General features: G+C 46.2%; 1 protein-coding gene across 2 annotated transcripts in view; it reads left to right on the top strand.

Moving 5' to 3' along the window:
* The window catches only part of AGGF1 (angiogenic factor with G-patch and FHA domains 1), a 39,448-nt gene extending 27,704 nt beyond the window's left edge, over positions 1–11,744 (top strand). For both annotated transcript variants that reach the window (XM_077287230.1, XM_077287240.1), the window contains exons 9-14: positions 2,022–2,123; positions 8,897–9,062; positions 9,479–9,561; positions 10,351–10,478; positions 10,861–10,960; positions 11,485–11,744. In XM_077287230.1, coding sequence (XP_077143345.1) covers positions 2,022–2,123; positions 8,897–9,062; positions 9,479–9,561; positions 10,351–10,478; positions 10,861–10,960; positions 11,485–11,679 — 774 coding nt within the window. In that variant the 3' untranslated portion in view covers positions 11,680–11,744. The remainder of the gene's footprint in view (positions 1–2,021; positions 2,124–8,896; positions 9,063–9,478; positions 9,562–10,350; positions 10,479–10,860; positions 10,961–11,484) is intronic.
* The last annotated feature ends 1,516 nt before the right edge of the window (positions 11,745–13,260 follow it).

Below are 13,260 nucleotides of genomic sequence, written 5' to 3'. Positions count from 1 at the left end.
ATCCCAAACCTCACCACAGTCTTCATCCCAACCCTAACCCATCTCTTCAACCTATCACTAACAACTGGTGTTTTCCCCTCAAGCTTTAAACATGCCTCAAACACACCTATCCTCAAAAAGCCCTCTCTTGACCCATCCTCTGTATCTAGCTATCGCCCTATATCACTTCTCCCCTATGCCTCCAAACTACTGGAACAACACGTCTACCTTAAACTGTCCTCCCATCTCTCTTCTTGCTCCCTCTTTGACCACTTACAATCTGGCTTCCGGTCACACCATTCCACTGAAACTGCCCTAACTAAGGTCACCAATGACCTCTTAGCCGCCAAGAGCAAGCGACACTACTCTGTCCTCCTCCTCCTCGGCCTGTCGGCTGCCTTTAACACAGTGGACCATTCCCTATTATTACAGACCCTCTCATCCCTTGGCATCACAGACTTGGCCCTATCCTGGATCTCATCATACCTAACAGACCGAACATTCAGCGTCTCCCACACACACCACCTCCTCACCTCGCCTCCTATCTGTCGGAGTCCCACAAGGTTCAGTCCTAGGGTCCCTGCACTTCTCCATTTACACCTTTGGTCTGGGACAGCTCATAGAATCTCATGGCTTTCAGTATCACCTCTATGCTGATGACACACAGATATACATCTCTGGACCAGATATCACCTCCCTACTAACCAGAATCCCTCAATGTCTATCCGCTATTTCATCCTTCTTCTCTGCTAGATTTCTGAAACTTAACATGGACAAAACAGAATTCATCATCTTTCCCCCATCTCACGCGACCCCCCCAACGAACCTATCCATTACAGTAAATGGCTGCCACTCTCCCCAGTCCCACAAGCTCGCTGCCTCGGGGTAATCCTTGGCGCTGATCTCTCCTTCAAACCACATATCCAAGCCCTTTCCACTTCCTGCCGACTTCAACTCAAAAATATTTCACGAATCCGTACATTCCTCAACCAAGAATCTGCAAAAACCCAATCCATGACCTCATCATCTCTCGCCTTGACTACTGCAACTTCCTGCTCTGTGGCCTCCCCTCTAACACTATCACACCCCTCCAATCTATTCTAAACTCTGCTGCCCGACTAATCCACCTGTTCCCCCGCTATTCCCCGGCCTCTCCCCTCTGTCAATCCCTTCACTGGCTCCCCATTGCCCAGAGACTCCAGTACAAAACCCTAACCATGACGTACAAAGCGATCCACAACCTGTCTCCTCCTTACATCTGTGACCTCGTCTCCCGGTACTTTCCTACACGTAACCCCCGATCCTCACAAGATCTCCTTCTCTACTCCCCTCTTATCTCCTCTTCCCACAATCGTATACAATATTTCTCTCGCGTATCACCTCTACTCTGGAACCCTCTACCACAACACATCAGACTCTCGCCTACCATCGAAACCTTCAAAAAGAACCTGAAGACCCACCTCTTCCGACAAGCCTATAACCTGCAGTAACCACCGATCAAACAAACCGCTGCATGACCAGCTCTATCCTCACCTACTGTATTCTCACCCATCCCTTGTAGATTGTGAGCCTTCGCTGGCAGAATCCTCTCTCCTCCTGTACCAGTTATAACTTGTATTGTTTAAGATTATTGTACTTGTTTTTATTATGTATACCCCTCCTCACATGTAAAGCGCCATGGAATAAATGGCGCTATAACAATAAATGATGATAATAATAATAGTCCAGAGCTGCATTCATAATTCTGCAAACTTCCATGTGGAGATCTCCTGGCTGGTGTGCACTGATGATTTGTATTCTAGGGTATGTTATCTTTACACCTGGCTCTGTTCAGCATCAAGTAGGAAAAAATAACTGTTTCCAAGTATCAAAAAGGCTCTGCTAAGCTTTCATTGGTGCATCGGTCATAGGTTGGCTGTGTTTTAGCCAGAACATCTAAGAACGTAAATACAATGATTTCTTTCCTTCTCTACTGTAAGTCCGTGCGATATATAGAATTAGTGGGAATTATTTAATAAGCTCCTATTTTCTGGTGTCTTTAGTTTCATGCAGAAGTTTACTTTGACCATAGTTTGCAGAGCTATGTACTTGTGGACCAAGGCAGCCAGAATGGCACAATCATTAATGGCAACCAGATTTTGCAGGTACGTACATTCTCTTCCATAATCATAGAAACTTTTGACATAAATGTAGTGATAGAAATACTGTTGTTCATGAAAGCATCTTTACCTACACACTGGTTAATAAAGATGGTGGTCTTTGGACAGCTAAAGAGAAATGCAACCCTACAGCTTCTCCGTGCCTTGTATCATCATTTCTGACCTACGGTCACCAAAGGTTCATTGTTGTCAGACTTCGAGGAACTGCCTGTAATCTCCTGGTCTGAATTATAGAAAAAGTGATATTACATAGTTGATGCAACCCATTAATTCACCATATAGATCCTGCTAATTCCGGACAATACTCAGTACTCACAGATTTGCAGGCTTCCTAATTCTAGTGGCGCAGCTGTTCCCAATAATGACGATATATGTCCTTTTCTCCTACGCCTCATTGGGGGACACAGGACCATGGGTGTTATGCTGCTGCCACTAGGAGGACACTAAGTAATACAGAAAGAATAGCTCCTCCCCTGCAGTATACACTCTCCTGCTGGCTCCAAGTGAACCAGTTCTTGCTTAGTGTCTGTAGGAGGCACTTGGGTGTGCTTTCAGACCCCACCATTTTTATTTTTATTCTATTTTTCCCTTAACGGAGCGAATGGGGGCGATGGATCCTTTCTAGGTTCCGATCTCCCCCGAACCATCAACAGGCGAGAACGCGGAGCGTCCCTCCCCGTACCCTTTCCTGCACTGTTGGATGCCAGCCCTGAGCCCACCTTACGGGTGACGGTTCCTTCGCGTTCCGATCTCCCCCCTCTATAGCAGGCGACCACATGGAGTAGCCCTCCATTTACCTCTCCTGGAGCCAGGTGCATAGCCGGACATGATGTTTATGGCGTCTGTGCAGCCCCCCACTGCATCACCACTGTTATAGCGGATGCTGGAAGGCGGCAGAAGCTCTCCACCCCCTCCCTGACTATGGCGACAGTGGATTGAGCACCGGCCCACTGCATCTACCGTGAGTACACCTGCGGGGCCGAGGCGCTGGGGGGTCCTGGTCCCTGGGAATAAGGGAGGTCCGCACATACCTTTAAGCCGGGTGCGTGGGTAATGTCTGTCTGCAAAAATAGCGGCCGCGGCGCTGCAGGCCGCAACCGCAAGCTTAAAATTTAGCCTCCCCGGGGACTCAAGACACAGGACCTGGGTAAGCTGCAGAAACATAGCTTAACCCTTCCCCTGCTAGTAAGCGCTCTCCTCAAGGCTACACTATGTCTCAATCAAAGCCTAACAAAAAGTCTGGGAAAACCCACACTTTGTTTTTTGCTGCTTGTACCGCTTGTAAGGTATCTCTTCCCCGGGGTCACAATACTGCGTTAGGCTCAGCTTGTGAACCGGTGACTGCTCAGGAACCACCTGTTACTGATACCGAACCTAGTGAGCCTAGTCCCCCTGAGTGGGCTACCTCCCTTAACCGGGCTAAGGCATCCCTGGCCAAAGCGTTAGACTCGTTCCGAGATCCTTCCTCTAACCAGGGCACCTTTATGGATAACTCTTCTGATGATCAGAACCCCTTGTACACTAGGGGTCGTACCTTACGAAGGAGCTCTCGCTCTTCCAGGAAAAGGACTCATGCCTTGTCCCCAGTCCATCACCGGGAATCGGGTTCTGAGAGTTCCATTTCTCACTCCCCGTCCCTTGGGGCTAGTAGAGAACCTGGCTCAGAGGACGATTCTGACACGTCCCTAGATCAGGAATTTCAATCAGGAGAATCTAGACTCTCTCATTGAGTCAGTAAACAAGGCGCTGAAGCTAGATGAGGAACCTTTATCTAAACCGGATCATGCTGAGTCCTTTAAGAGGACCAAGCGGGCTCACAGAGTGTTCGCCAATCATCCCGAATTTAAGGAAATCGTTGAATGTCATAGGATCCGTCCAGATTAACGCTTCACAAGGAAAAAGCCCATGGAGTCAAAATATCCCTTTGCTCCTGATCTAAGAAAAGATTGGTCACAGTCTCCTCTGGTAGATCCTCCAGTATCGCGCCTAGCTACTAAATCTATTTTATCCTCTTCGGGGGGCGCCTCGATTAAAGACCCCACCGATCGTCAGATCGACAATATGGCTCGTTCAGCTTTTGAAGCCTCGGCAGCCGCACTCTTTCCATCTTTTGCTGCTACATGGGTGGCTAAGGCTATGACCCATTGGGCTGAGGTCTTGTCTTCAGCTGTTCTGGATACCAATCTTCCCCCCGAGGTAGCAGACCTTGCTACTCAGATAGCCAGAGCTGGGGATTTTCTAGTGACCGCATCTCTGGATGCCGCTGACTGCGCTTCTCAAGCAGCAGCAAACGCCATCACCATTCAGAGGTCCTTATGGCTCAGGGACTGGCGTGCGGATTCTGCTTCCAAAAAGTCATTGACTTCTTTACCTCTTTACCATATCAGAGCGGTCGCCTTTTTGGCGAAAAACTCGCTCAATAATTAATTTCCGACGCCACTGGAGGGAAGAGTAAATTTCTCCCACAACAGAAACTCTTTCGGAAGCAGCAACAGCAGGCTCGGTCCCGATTTTTTTTCGTTCCAACTCAAATTGGTCCTCTACTTCCACATCTTCCGGACCCGGCCGGGCACAACGTAGGGGTAGAGGTCCCCAGACCTCTTACAAACCTTCCCCTTCATGGAGAGGCAGGCATAGGCAGTCCGGATCCAGGGGGACCAGACCGGGCAGATCTCCCACACAATGACTCCCGGTGGTATCCGGAGGACACCCTCAAAGTAGGCTGCCGCCTTCTTTCCTTCTCCAACGCGTGGCTCTCGGTCGTTCACGACGAATGGGTCCGCTACCTATTGTCCTCCGGATACAAGATAGAATTCTTTTCTCGTCCACCAAATTGTTTTTTTCCTGTCTTCGCCTCCCAGGGCAAAGGCATCAGAGTTTTTTTCAAGCCATAAGCTCTCTAAAAAAAGACGGGGTTATTTTCCTGGTCCCTCAAAGCGAAAGGTTGCAAAGTTTTTATTCAAACCTGTTCATTGTTCCAAAGAAGGACGGTACAGTACGGCCCATACTGGACCTAAAACTGCTGAACAAGTTCGTCAGGGTATGACGGTTCCGAATGGAATCGCTTCGTTCTGTCATCGCCTCCATGGCAAAAAGGCATCCAGGATGCGTACCTCCACATTCCCTTCTCACCAGAGGCTTCTTCGCTTTGCAGTTCAGGAACAACACTTCCAATTCGTTGCTTTGCCTTTCGGCTTCGCCTTCGCTCTCAGGGTATTTACCAAGGTCATGGCGGCCGCCGTGGCCATCCTTCACGCCCGAGGTGTGGTACTACCGTATCTAGACGATATCATCATCAAAGGCCCCTCTTTCCACGCCTGCAAGGAGGCTGTGAACATCACAATAGATTCTCTTTCTCGCCTGGGTTGGAAGATAAACTTCAAAAAATCTTTCCCAGTACCGGCTCAGCGAATTTCCTTTCTAGGAATGATACTGGACTCGTCCCAGGGGTTGGTGCTTCTTCCCCCGGAAAAGATCTCAGCCTTACAGCGGGAAGCTCAGAAGCTCTCTCAACCTCGCACTCACTCTCTGCACTTCAGTATGAGAGTCCTCGGGAGGATGGTAGCAGCCTTGGAGGCGGTTCCATTTGCCCAATTACACCTCCGTCCCTTACAGCATGCCCTCCTGGCTGTTTGGGACAGGAACCCGTTCTCCCTCGACCGTCGGTTCTTCCTTCCCCAGCGAGTCAGACAGTCTCTCAGGTGGTGGACATTAAAGTCCTCCCTGAATCAAGGGAAGTGTTTTCTTCCAGTACATTGGCTAGTTGTGACAACAGATGCCAGTCTTCTAGGCTGGGGAGCGGTGTTCTAACATCACACTGCTCAGGGCCGCTGGTAACTTCAGGAATTACGCCTTCCGATCAACATCTTAGAAATTCGGGCAATCAGGTTACCTCTTCTCCAATTCCATCCCTTCCTGGCGGATCGTCCCATCAGGATTCAGTCCGACAATGCCACTGCAGTAGCATACATCAACCGACAAGGTGGAACCCGCAGCATGGCATCCATGAACGAGGTAGGTTACATTCTCCGTTGGGCCGAGGAAAACCGCTCAATGATTTCTGCGGTTCACATGCCGGGAGTGGACAGTCGTCAAGGCCTCGACTCCGGGGAGTGGTCTCTCCATCCGGAGATCTTTCACCAGATCTGCTGTCGTTGGGAAACTCCGGATGTGGATCTGATGGCCTCACGGCTAAATTCCAAGGTTCCCGACTTCATAGCTTGGTCCCACGATCCAGCAGCTATCGGGGCATTTGCACTCGTACTCCCGTGGCATCATTTTCGGCTTCTGTACATATTTCCCCCCGCTCCCCTTACTGCCGAGAGTCATCAAGAAGATCAGAGCAGAGGGAGTACCAGTAATCCTGATTGAGCCAGATTGGCTGCGCCGGGCGTGGTACGCGGAACTAGTTCAACTAGTCGCCGATGTTCCCTGGCGATTACCGAATCGTGCAGACCTGCTATCACAGGGCCCCATTTACCACCAGAACTCCGAGGTCCTGTGTTTGACGGCATGGCCGTTGAGTCCTGGGTTCTAACCCAGGCAGGTTTCTCTCCGGAAGTCATCTCTACCATGATCAGTGCTAGAAAGCCTACGTCTATGCGCATTTATCATCGCACTTGGGAAAACCTTCTTTTCCTGGTGCAATGAGCGTGAACGTTCTCAAATTTTTACAAACGGGTTTGGACTTAGGTCTCGCCTTTAGTTCTCTCAAGGGGCAGATTTCAGTCCTGTCCGTTCTGTTCCAAAGCAGGATTGCCAACAGATTACAAGTGAAGACGTTCATTCAGGGAGTCTCCCACAGGGTGCCACCCTATAAGATGCCGTTGGAACCATGGGACCTTAATCTGGTCCTCGGATCCTTGCAAGAAGCTCCTTTCGAACCTTCCCTATCCTTTCTTTCATGGAAGGTTGCCTTCCTGGTTGCGGTCACGTCCATTAGACGAGTCTCAGAGCTGGCGGCTTTGTCTTGTCAAGTTCCCTTCCTGAATTTTCATCAGGATAAGGTGGTTTTGAGAACATCCCCGTCCTTTTTGCCAAAAGTTGTCTCATCCTTTCATCTCAATCAGGAGATTGTCTTAGCGTCTCTCTGTCCGGCAATAGTACATCGCATTGAGAAGGCCCTCCACACACTTGATTTAGTGAGAGCTCTCAAGAGATACGTCTCGCGGACGGCATCCTTCCACAGGACGGATGCCCTGTTTGTGCTCCCAGAGGGGCCAAGGAAGGGGTTTCCCGCTTCCAAGGCGACAATAGCCAAATGGATTCGTTCAGCTATTCAGGAGTCCTACCGAGTCAGAGGTCATCCTGTCCCAGCAGGGATTAAGGCTCATTCCACTCGGTCAGTGGGTGCGTCTTGGGCCATCCGGCACCAAGCTTCAGCAGCACAAGTTTGCAGAGCTGCGACCTGGTCCAGTCTGCATACGTTTACAAAACATTACCATATTCATTCACGTGACCGTCGGCAGACGAATTTTGCAGGCGGCTGGGCCGCATCTGTAGCCTGTGGGTACAAGGAGCAATTACAGTTGATTGTTCCCCACCTAGGGACTGATTTAGGACTTCCCATGGTCCTGTATCCCCCAATGAGGCGTAGGAGAAACAGGGATTTTTGTGTACTCACCGTAAAATCCTTTCCTCCGAGCCAATCATTGGGGGACACGGCACCCAACCTGTTTAGCCTAACGGCTTTGGTTTTCTGTGTTGGTTTGGTTTTGACATAGTTTATCCTGGTTAAATGTTAAGTGTTGTGAATTCTGCTCTTGGGCTCCCTCCGGTGGTTGTTAGTGGTAGTGCAGTGGTCTCTGGATTATAGGCCAGGACAGGTGTTTCTGCTTATTGCAGCTCTATTAGGTATTTAGGTTTGTAGGATCCATCAATCCCTGCCAGTTGTCCATTGTATCTTGGAGGGATTGCATCTCTGTCTGGCTCCACTGCCCTGCTGTCATTTCAGCTAAGATAAGTGCCTTGTTTTGGTTCTCTGTAGCACGCATGCAGTGTGCTTTTATGTGCAGTGCAATCTATTGTGTTTTTGTCCAGCTTGATTTTTCTGTCATGCTGGTTTCTCTGGAGATGCAGATATACATCCTATGTCTTTAGTTAGATGTAGTATATAGTATTTTCTGCTGTGGAATTTTCTAGTGTTTTAATACTGACCGCTTAGAACTCTGTCCTATCCTTTCTATCTAGCTAGAAGGGCCTCTTTTGCTAAACTCTGTTTTTTCTGCCTGTGTACGTATTTCCTCTTAAACTCACAGTCAATATTTGTGGGGGGCTGCCTATTCTTTGGGGCTCTGCTCTGAGGCAAGATAGGATTTCCCATTTCCACCTTTAGGGGTATTTAGTCCTCCGGCTGTGTCGAGGTGTCTAGGCCTGGTTAGGTACATCCCACGGCTACTTCTAGTTGCGGTGTCAGTATTAGGATTGCGGTCAGTACAGGTACCACCTACTCCAGAGATAGTCTCATGCGGCTCCAGGGTCACCGGATCATAACAGTTAAGCTCCTACTGCTTTGTTACCGAACTGGTTCACTTGGAAGCCAGCAGGAGGGTGTATACTGCAGGGGAGGAGCTATTCTTTCTGTATTACTTAGTGTCCTCCTAGTGGCAGCAGCACAACACCCATGGTCCTTTGTCTCCCAATGATTGGCTCGGAGAAAAGGATTTTACGGTGGGTACACAAAAATCCCTGTATATACAACTGACATTGCACTTCTATATTTTCTATGATAAATGTTTTGTCCCTATTCTATAATTCAGCCTAAAATCATCTGTGAGCCCGTTATGATACATCACGGGGATGAGGTCAAGTTTGGAGAGACTGTGCTTTCATTTCACGTGCACCCTGGTAGCGAAACCTGTGACGGCTGTGAACCTGGACAAGTCCGAGCACATCTGCGATTAAATCAGAAGGAAGAATACTCTGGTAAGGCTTGGTGTTTGTGCCCATTATTGGGTGCTTACTCTCAGGATGTATGTGCTTCACAGTGGCCTCAGTCCATGCATTTTTATTAAAAAAAAAAACAAACTGCATACCACTTGGTATAGATTTTTTATTTTCCCAGTGTCCTTCTGTATATCAAAGCAAAGTTTGCAGCGCTTTCCTACAGAGTAAGGGCAGATACCTCCCTGCCCAAGGTCTGGTGAAAAAGGACCTATGGGGATTACAGCAAACATTGCGTAAAACTCTCAATGTATACAGTAGTCTATGTGCACAGATGAAGTGTCCACTTGGCCTACGTCGTACTTTTATATTTCACATGTATTGGTATGTGACTGCAAAACAATAGCTTAACATTCTATATAAAGGTGAAATGGTGATCACTGTTCATTCTTTGTCAGCTGGACCCATCCTAAGCAAGGAAGAAAAAGAAAAACTACGACGAAAGGGGCTCAAGCAAATCCGTGACAAATATGGTTTACAGGTAAGAGAACAGACATTTATAACCTGAAAAGAAAAATATACTGTACTTCTCCCTACACCAGCGACTGACTGTTCTTGACCGCATGAATAAGCCGGGATGTGTACCTGAATCTTACATCTAAAACAGGTTATTTGGCCGTACAGGAACGCTCCATAAAATGATTGTGCTCCACTTTCCACATGCCATAACATACTGAAATGGAGGTGCATAAAGTGTAATACTTAAATTAGGGATAACAAGTAAAGGACGTGATGTGACTTAATTAAAATATAAAGTATTTTGGTGTATTAAAACGCTACTAACAAAGAGATATGGCAAAACTAATTAGCAGTTCAGACTAATATTGTGAATACCATATTATCTATGCGCCTGGATAAGACGACCTGATTTCATGATAATAGTAAAACCTTTTTGTCAGGAGAGTTTTAATATACCTATTTTTAATTATGTTACTTTATTTCCTATCCCTGATTTATTTGCTCCTGGTGGTGTGCACTTGGTGAATAATTAATAATCAGACTGCCCAGTGAAAGCCGTATACATTTAGTGCATAAGTATAATAAAGACATACAGTTTAGTCCAGTAAATGTATCCGCTGTTCTGTAGAAACGGCCGTAGAGACATTAAAGCAAACAGAGTTTTACTGAAGCATCTTCTACTTCAAAACTTTGGGGGTATGCCGCCGTCTAAAAGATGTGTGCACATATCCTTGGGGTGTATTCAGATGGTAAGCTTAAAAATTACATCTAAAAGATGGATGAATATTGTATTCCTTTCTATGCTTTTTAGACTGTTGAATATGAAGACAACAAAGTGTTGAAAAACTCAAAATACAAAGACCGAGCCGGAAGACGCCGAAAAGTGGTGGGGAGTGAAGGCACATTCCAGAGAGATGACGCCCCGGCATCTGTACATGTGTACGTTTTGGGAGGGGGGAAAAATCCTGAATTTTATTTATTTATTTTTTTAATTAAAATTCATACTAAAACTAACCTTTTTTTATATACAGTATATATGACTGCACTTTACTCATGTACTTTGAGCCATGTTCACACATTGAATTTTTTTGATACTTTTTTTTCTGCAAACTTTCAGCTGCATTTCACAGTACTAAGTTTGAGATTTTCAGAAATCTCATGCAAACAGCTTGTTTTTTTCCTGTTTTGCCAAATGGTACCAAATATGTAGCAAAAACTAAGAAAAACCTGCTTTTTGAAAGCAGCTTAAACTTGGCATTAAACAAACGCTGCAAAAACGCAACATGTGATCATAGCCTTAATAGTCGTTTCCTTCATGCAGAGAAATTAATGACAGCAACAAAGGAAGACAGATGTTAGAGAAGATGGGATGGAAAAAAGGAGAAGGGCTCGGCAAATCCGGCGATGGAATGAAAGACCCGGTAAGTTATTGAGAATGCTTTTAGCAATTTGTTTCAACACACAATACAGAACCACTATAGAGGGGTTGTCCCATAGACGCTGGGCTTCATGAGAAGCGTACAAAGGCCTCCAACGGCCATGACAGTCCACCTGTGTCTAACTACTTTTTACTGCAGTATCAAAGGGTTAAGATACAGCGCTCAGAGCTGGATCCAATCCCTGCAGTTAGAGGCAGGAGCCGGCTGTATACCACAGCTTGCACCGACCATGTACTCCATATATTGTAAGCTGGGAAAAGGGTTAAATTACTGCGCTTCCTTTACGATGCAAATTCTGTATCAAAAATCCATGGAAGTGTACAGTACAATAGATCTGCAGCAGGTCAGTTCTGCTGAGGAGTTATCACAGATTTTACACATTGCATTGGGTGCAATTTGTGGCAAATTATCATGTAGATCGATTCCAAATTTTGCTTTGACATTGACCACAGAAAAGTCAGCAGCACGTGGACCCAGCTTAATAAATACATTTGTTTTATCACCAGATCCACCTCCAGCTGCATAAGAAGCAGGCGGGCCTGGGGGCTCATAACGCCTCTTCTGTGGAAGATATTCAGAGCTCTACTCGAAATAAGAAGAACTGGGAGAAAGCACGAGAGAGATACGCCGAAAACTTTGAGGAGTCTAATAAGAACGATGCAAAAAAAGCCACTTCTTGGGTCAAAAGCACAGTACAGTGATATGAACTGACTGTAAATAAATCTCGGGTCTATTTTATATATTAAAAAAAAAAAATACGAATTGATGTGACGCGACTCTTTAGATACTTGTACCTGAGGCCAGGTTCTCCCTTGAAAGGTTTCTTCAGGTTTTCATTGCAGGTCTGGGCAGATAAATGGCAATGGAAAGTTTTAACATAAAATTGGATTTGTTCCAGTCCTTTATATGTAACCTGTTCAAGACGGACTAATTTTTTATTTTTGAAGCTTCATTATTTTCCTTCCTTTCTTCCAAGAGACATAAGCCATAATTATCTTATAGCCACATACATGGTTTTTGTTTTTTTTTGAGGGACAAGTGATAGTTTTGAATTATGTATTATTATGTACTGGAAAAAAAAAGTACTGTGAAATAGGGGCAGAAAAACTGCAATTCCACCATGGTTATTCTGGCATCTGTTGTGCAGCAAAAACAACATGAAACTACCAAACTTGCATGGAGTAATATATTATAAAGGTGTGTGTGTATATAATATATTATACAGAGGGGAAAAAAGTATTTAGTCAGCCACCAATTGTGCAAGGTCTCCCACTTAAAAAGATGAGAGGTCTGTAATTGACATCATAGATAGACCACAACTATGAAAGTCAAAATGAGAAAACAAATCCAGAATATCACCTTGTCTGATTTTGCAAGATTTATTTTGCAAATTATGGTGGAAAATAAGTATTTGGTCATTAACAAAAGTTCATCTCAATATTTTGTTATATATCCTTTGTTGGCAATGACAGAGGTCAAACGTTTTCTGTAAGTCTTCACACTGTTGGTGGTATGTTGGCCCAATCCTCCATGCAGGTCTCCACTAGAGCAATGATGTTTTGGGCCTGTCGCTGGGCAATACGGACTTTCAACTCCCTCCGAAGGTTTTCAATGGGGTTGAGATCTGGAGACTGGCTAGGCCACTCCAGGACCTTCATATGCTGCTTACGAAGCCACTCTTTCGTTGCTCTGGCGGTGTGCTTGGGATTATAATCATGCTGAAAGACCCATCCACGTTTCATCTTCAATGCCTTTGCTGATGGAAGGAGGATTGCACTCAAAATCTCACAATACATGGCCCCATTCATTCTTTCATGTACATGGATCAGGCGTCCTGGTCCCTTTGCAGAGAAACAGCCCCAAAGCATGATGTTGCCACCCCCATGCTTCACAGTAGGTATGGTATTCTTTAGATGCAACTCCTCATTCTGTCTCCTCCAAACACGACGAGTTTTGTTTCTACCAAAGAGTTCTACTTTGGTTTCATCAGACCATATGACATTCTCCCAATACTCTTCTGGATAATCCAAATGCTCTATAGCAAACTTCAGACGGGCCCGGACATGTACTGGCTTAAGCAGGGGGACATGTCTGGCACTACAGGATCTGAGTCCCTGGCAGAGTACTGTGTTACTGATGGTAGCCTTTGTTACGGTGGTCCCAGCTCTATGCAAGTCATTCACTAGGTCCCTCCGTGTTGTTCTGGGATTTTTGCTCACCGTTCTTGTGATCATTTTGACCCCATGGGGTGAGATCTTGCTTGGAGCCCCAGATCGAGGGAG

Source organism: Ranitomeya variabilis, chromosome 1, assembly GCF_051348905.1.
Source record: "Ranitomeya variabilis isolate aRanVar5 chromosome 1, aRanVar5.hap1, whole genome shotgun sequence".
NCBI classification, from domain to species: domain Eukaryota; kingdom Metazoa; phylum Chordata; class Amphibia; order Anura; family Dendrobatidae; genus Ranitomeya; species Ranitomeya variabilis.
Note: the sequence above shows the minus strand (reverse complement) of the source record. Positions and strands in the feature narration are given on the sequence as shown.